General features: G+C 38.7%; 1 protein-coding gene across 1 annotated transcript in view; it reads left to right on the top strand.

Moving 5' to 3' along the window:
- Positions 1-4,648, top strand: part of LRRC8C (leucine rich repeat containing 8 family, member C) — a 5,094-nt gene extending 446 nt beyond the window's left edge. Inside the window, exon 2 of the mRNA XM_009082707.1 lies at positions 2,196-4,648. Coding sequence (XP_009080955.1) covers positions 2,196-4,466 — 2,271 coding nt within the window. The 3' untranslated portion in view covers positions 4,467-4,648. The remainder of the gene's footprint in view (positions 1-2,195) is intronic.
- The last annotated feature ends 2,375 nt before the right edge of the window (positions 4,649-7,023 follow it).

Genomic DNA, 7,023 nt, shown 5'->3' with positions numbered 1-7,023 from the left:
CTTTCCACCACAATTTGGCTTAACAAAACAGATGATCAACTTAAGTTCTTGTTTGTTACCGTTTTGCTCTTTGGAAGTTTGAAAAATGTAATTTTTTAACTTCTGTTTTTCTTTCTTTGACAAATGTTAAAATTCTTTCTGTCCTTATGCTTTAAAGAGTTTTGAAATGAATGTGCTTATTTTATTAACACCACCCACAGCTAATATTATGTCTCCTCCATTCCAAAACATCTCTGAGGATACTTACATATAAACAATTGACATTACTGTCAGTCACTGTTAGTTGCATTTTGCTGAAGAGCCAAAAGCAGAAAATAAGTGGAGAGTACTGTTTGGGATGATTCCACAAAACTATAAAGTTATTTTATAGTTCAAACATGGATCTCGTGTTTCTTGACATGACTTTAAAATGCAGTTAAAGGGCCACATTGACAGAGTTCGTATTTCAGAGGAATTTGCTCACTTACGTGGCCCAGGATTTACACATACTATGTCCCAAATTTCACGTAAAATCAACTGTAGTTTTGCCTGTATTTTCTATTCTTAAGATGCAACGTTGATGTTTAAAAATCTCTTTATACAAGGCTGAATTTTTCATTAGTAGCTAATGTTTGCTTAACCACACAAAGTAAATCATCTGTTATTTTTAATTGCTTGTATGAATGAAGCACATTGGAAAATAATGTGTGAAAAGACTGAAATAACAGAAGAATTTTTTTTATTCCAACTTACTGACATGAATGAATCCAGTGTATAAGTAAGGGTGTATATCACAATAGCACTTACGGACAAAGATTAACTACAGGAATTTTTGTTGTGTCAACAGTTACTGCAGTGATATTGTTCAAAACACATGTGATCTCATATCAGCATCTCCCTGCACCAGGGTGGATCACATCAAGGAGGATCTGATTTTGGTAGCTCTTGTTGCATACCCTATATTTAGTGCTTTCAACGACCATGATATCAAAGAATACATCTATACTACACACACATTCTTAGTTTGGGCTAATCCTAGTTAGTCATTCAGGGCAAGTAACAAAGCTCCTTGGTTTATCATGTGGATTAACATTTTAAATTCATACCTATAGAGAGCCTTGGATTGAACTCAAACTGTTATCCTAAGTTCAGCCAAAGGTAGTTGGTTCCTAAAGGCACTCTGACCTCAGTTTGTCAATATGGATGACCAGCCCAAATGAAGAAAATTGCTGCTTCTTTTTTGGATTATAGGCAGCCTCAAGGGCAGAGCTACATTTTTTCCCCTCAGGTGTGTAGTCCATCTTGCAAAAGTCTCCCATAGAGAGGGACTTTTGACAAGGGCATGTAGTGATAGAACGAGGGATAATGGCTTTTTACTGAAAAAGGGTGGGTTTAGATTAGATTTTAGGAAGAAATTCTTTACTGTGAGAGTGTTGAGGCACTGGAACAGATTGAAGTTCCCACGGAAGTTGGTGATGCCCCATCCCTGGAAGTCCAAGGCCAAGTTGGATGTCGCTTTTAGCAACCTAGTCAAGTGGAAGTTGTCCTTGCCCATGGCAGGGTGTTGAACTAGATGATCTTTAAGGTCTCTTCCAACACAAGTAATTTTGTGATTCTATGAGGACTTTATGTGTATGTATGAGAAACTGAATAAAATTTATGTCCATGTACACACAAATGCCATCAATTCCCTGTTATTCTTATTTGTCTTTATTAAGATTGAGGATTAAAAATGTCCCAGCATAGATATGCCCAAGTTAGCTCTTTGTCAGCTGTTTTTGGTGTGATAAGACACCGTGGTGTGAGAATACAGCCACATGAATGCAGTTGTGCTGCTTTCAAGCCTAAGCTATCTCTGAACATCGTGCAGGGTAAATACACCTGGCAGTAACAGTCTGTCTCTGGGAAGAGCAATGCAGGAGATCCTGGTCTTTTCTGGAAGCATTGCCCACACTTCTCCTTTTTCTGGATTGTCTCAATGCCCTCTTATTCAAATTACGGAAAGCTAACCATAGATAAAAAGGGTGACCTAGTTCTTGGCATATAGAACAAGTGTCTTGTTGGGAATAATAATAGCCCAGCCAGTGTGGCCAAGTGTCAGGCTGTGGGGAGGAATGCTTGGTTGGCAGCTGGAGGAACTCCAAGGACAGCTACCCATTGGTGCTGCCACCATTGTTTGTACATCAGTTCAAAAAATATGTTTTTGTGTGTTTCAGGTCATGCAAGACAAGATAATATGCCTTCCAAAGCGCACACAGCCATGCCAGAACCAATCTAATAGTTCAAATGTGTTTAACACCATCCCAGATACAACCCCCCTTCCGCCACCGAAGCCATCCACCCCTCCAGCTACAGTTGAAATGAAAGGACTGAAGACTGATTTGGACCTTCAGCAATACAGCTTTATAAATCAGGTGTGCTATGAACGGGCTCTGCACTGGTATGCCAAGTACTTCCCTTACCTTGTCCTTATACACACACTGGTCTTCATGCTGTGTAGCAACTTCTGGTTCAAATTTCCTGGCTCAAGCTCCAAAATTGAACACTTCATTTCAATACTTGGGAAATGTTTTGATTCTCCCTGGACAACAAGAGCCTTATCTGAAGTGTCAGGGGAGGACTCTGAGGAGAAAGATAACAGGAAGAACAACATAAACAAGTCTAATACTATTCAGCCAAACGCTGAAGGCACTTTGGTCAAGTCACAGTCTTTAAAATCAATCCCTGAGAAGTTAGTTGTGGATAAGGGAACACCTGGGGCATTAGATAAGAAGGAAGGTGAACAGGCCAAAGCACTGTTTGAAAAGGTGAAGAAATTTAGACTACATGTTGAGGAGGGTGACATACTCTATGTCATGTACGTTCGCCAGACTGTACTTAAGGTAATTAAATTCCTTATTATTATTGCTTACAACATAGCACTTGTCTCAGAAGTTAATTTTACAGTAGTCTGTAACGTTGATATTGAAGACATGACAGGATACAAGAATTTTTGTTGTAATCACACGATGGCACATCTGTTCTCTAAACTTTCTTACTGCTACCTGTGCTTTGTAAGCATCTACGGCCTCACATGCCTTTATACACTGTACTGGTTGTTCTACCGTTCACTGAAAGAATATTCTTTTGAATATGTTCGGCAAGAGACAGGAATTGATGATATCCCAGATGTCAAGAATGACTTTGCTTTTATGCTTCATATGATTGATCAATATGATCCTCTCTACTCCAAGCGGTTTGCTGTCTTCCTGTCTGAAGTCAGTGAAAATAAGCTGAAACAGCTGAACCTGAACAATGAGTGGACTGCAGATAAACTGCGACAGAGGCTACAGACAAACTCCCATAGCCATTTGGAGCTACAGCTTTTCATGCTTTCTGGACTACCAGACACAGTTTTTGAAATTACTGAGCTGCAGTCATTAAAACTTGAAATAATTAATAACGTAATGATACCAGCAACCATTGCACAGTTGGACAATCTCCAGGAGCTCTCATTGCACCAGTGCTCTGTGAAGATCCACAGTGCTGCCTTGGCTTTTCTGAAAGAAAATCTTAAGATCTTGAGTGTCAAGTTTGATGACATCAGAGAGCTTCCACACTGGATGTATGGCCTCAGAAATTTGGAAGAGCTCTCTTTAATTGGCTCCCTAAGTCACGATATTTCCAAAAACATTACACTGGAGTCTTTTAGGGAGCTTAAAAGCCTTAAAGTTCTTCACATAAAAAGTAATTTGTCTAAAATCCCACAATCTGCAGTCGATGTTTCAAGTCACCTGCAAAAACTGTGCATCCATAATGATGGCACAAAGTTAGTGATGCTCAACAACCTGAAGAAGATGGTCAACCTGACCCAGCTGGAATTGGTTCATTGTGATTTAGAGCGCATACCTCATGCAGTCTTCAGCCTTCTCAGTCTTCAGGAATTGGATCTAAAGGAAAACAACCTCAAATCCATCGAAGAAATAGTAAGTTTTCAACATCTGCGAAAACTGACGATTCTAAAGCTGTGGTACAACAGTATAACATACATCCCAGAGCATATAAAGAAACTCACTAGTCTAGAGCGGCTTTCCTTCAGCCATAACAAAATAGAGGTTCTTCCGTCCCACCTGTTCCTATGCAACAAAATCAGATACTTGGATTTGTCTTACAACGACATTCGCTTTATCCCACCTGAAATAGGAGTTCTGCAGAGTTTACAATACTTTTCCATTACTTGCAACAAAGTGGAGAGTGTGCCAGATGAACTCTACTTTTGCAAAAAACTTAAGACTCTGAAAATTGGGAAAAATAACTTGTCAATCCTTTCACCTAAAATTGGTAATTTGGTATTCCTCACTTACTTGGATATTAAAGGCAATCACTTTGAAATCCTCCCACCTGAGCTGGGTGAGTGCAGAGCTCTGAAGCGGACTGGTTTCACTGTAGAGGACACCTTGTTTGAAACGTTGCCTTCTGATGTCAGGGAGCAAATGAAAGCTGAATAACTTAACTTCTTAGCACTCAGTTTTTCAGAAATGACACTTCTACCAAATACGCTCTAGACAGTGCATACTCTGAATATGCATTTAATTTGTCATTTTTTTCTTCTTCAGACAAATCCTTTCTGTACAAACAAATTTGGAGTAAGGAGTACATATATTTTTAAATAAAATTTTCTCATATTTTTTCACTGTTTTAAGGTATTTTTAAGTTTGTTTTGCCCTGAGAACAAGGGTGTCTGTAACTTAATTTTTACTGGTAAAAGTAAATGATTTTATCTGCTGATTTTTTTTTCCTTTTCCTAATCCCACCAGGGAAAATGTGTTTAAGCTGTATTCTTAGGGTTGCATAATTTGTAATTGATTATTATATTGTCTTCCTGGTTATTGTCAATCCCTTAGGACATGGTCTTCAATGGGTGGTGCTGCAGGTGTTGAATGCCTTGTTTCTTCTTTTCTTCAGTGGCAGTAGAAGGTGTTCAGCATCTAACAAGATCAAATCTGGGTTGACAATCCTATTTAAGTATGACATGGTATTCTCAGATGGTCAAAGCAAGTAGAAAAGGTTCTTTATGTATTTAAACAGGTGTGAGGGAGGCTGGAGAACTCCTTCAGGGACTTTTGACAAGTTCAGTCTAGCTGTCCATTCATACACTGCACTGAGCAGGAGGCACTGCCTGCGATTTCCTCTCTGGTGCAGGAGGAGTAAGGTCACAGTTCACAGAGGAATCAGAACCAAAGTGACTCATGTTGAAGGTTTTCCAAACAGTGCAAAGGGATGCAGCTGCCTGTTTCCTACTAACTTGAATGGAAGGGGTGCAATGAACTCACTGTGTTGGAAATGTCAACCCAGCGAGATGAAACACTATCTTGAAAAACCTCATCCCTAAACACCCTGTCCTGCAGGAGAGAAAGTGTTCTCTGCCCCTCCCTCAGTTCACTTTCCCACCAGATTGCTTGGCACCTTGCAGGAATGGGATCCAGAAAAAGTGCAATCATACTTAGTTTGTAAATCTTCTGACAAGGAAATAGCATCTCATATGCTATTTTAATTGAACTTGGGTATCATAAAACCAACCTCAGCATAGGAACATTTGAAGATTTGCAAAAATGAGATTAAATGAATATATCTACTTCTCACAAGTCTCAGCCTACTCGAGGACACTGATGAGGGCTGTGTTTTCATCTCCCAGATAGTAATTAAATTGCAAATCATACAGTTGGAAGTCTGCTCTTTAAAATAACGTAATAGTCTCTAATTATTATGCATCAGGTTGGGAACTTTGTCCTCTCAAGCCATGTTCAGATGTTTATTTAACTCAGCCATAGAATCTTAGAATCAACTTGATTGGAAGAGACCTCAAAGATCAATGAGTCCAACCCTACCATCATTACTAGACCATGGCACTAAGTGCCACAATTTGACAGGGATATACTGCTCACAAGCTAATTTCAGCTAATCAAAAATAACCATATGATAGCAAAATATTTTGCTGAGAGGAGATCTCTTCAGCCTATCCAACAACACATATTTGAGTCAGATGCAGGCACTGGATAAATGTTTCACTAGAATATCTAGGAATAAGTAATTCTTTCTCTAGAAGACAATGCTGTTCATAAATTGCAGAGCTTGAGTTGCTGATTGTTTAAAGTTATGTGAAATAATTGTCTGACAGTTGTCAGATTGGTTGCTCTTAAATGTGCCATTGCATGTCTTGAGCTACAGTTAATCCCAGTTCTTGAGCTTGGTACAAAAGCATACTGTTGTTTTAAGAGTTTGACTTCTCAAGGTGGGGAGATGAACTAAAATAAGAAATTCCTCATTAATCCAGGGTGTGCTATGCAATCTGGTATGTGGGTTTGCCACAGTACCAAGTCAGACTTATTTTTTGCGCTTGGCTATGTTCTGGAGAAGATCCATGTGATTAATCAAAAATGGGTCACCGACACGAAGGAATCAAATCAAGCCCTTTTAAAAGAGTTTTATTTAGTTCTGATGAAGACCTAGAAACGATGTAGCTATCGCAAGAGCTACTCTTACTTGTGTGTGGAATGCACTTACTGGAACAGCTTGGCAGTATATATATTCTAAATGTATTTCACTTTGATGTAATGTGAGGGAGAGAAATGTTTCATTGCTCATATTAACCTAATTATGTAAACCAAAGTGCTGTTGTCCCTGATGAATGTAAACTGTTCGAAATGTCCAAGTAATTGGTGGAACTGTATAGTTCTCTTACTTAGATTTGAAATATGGGATTACATTTAGAGTTTTTTGAAAAGTCTTTATATTCCTAGATGTAGCATTTTAAATCCCTAATTTATTTTGTGTCTAATGTTTCATGTGTAGTTTGTGGTCTGTTTTCTGAATGGAAGTTATGCACACCTCATAACTAAAGGTCAGAGACTTGTTCTACGCCATTTTTGTAAATACATCACTTAGGGGATGTGGAGGTTTTGTTTGTTACTGATTATATTTATACCAGTACAACCCCTCATGTGGACACAGTTACATGAGTATAAAGTGCCTTGTGCTGGCATATCTTTATTCACTTCAGTAGGA

The sequence above is a fragment of the Acanthisitta chloris genome, unplaced genomic scaffold (genome assembly GCF_000695815.1).
Source record: "Acanthisitta chloris isolate BGI_N310 unplaced genomic scaffold, ASM69581v1 scaffold33579, whole genome shotgun sequence".
Lineage (NCBI taxonomy): Eukaryota > Metazoa > Chordata > Aves > Passeriformes > Acanthisittidae > Acanthisitta > Acanthisitta chloris.
This window is presented reverse-complemented; position numbering and strand designations above follow the sequence as displayed.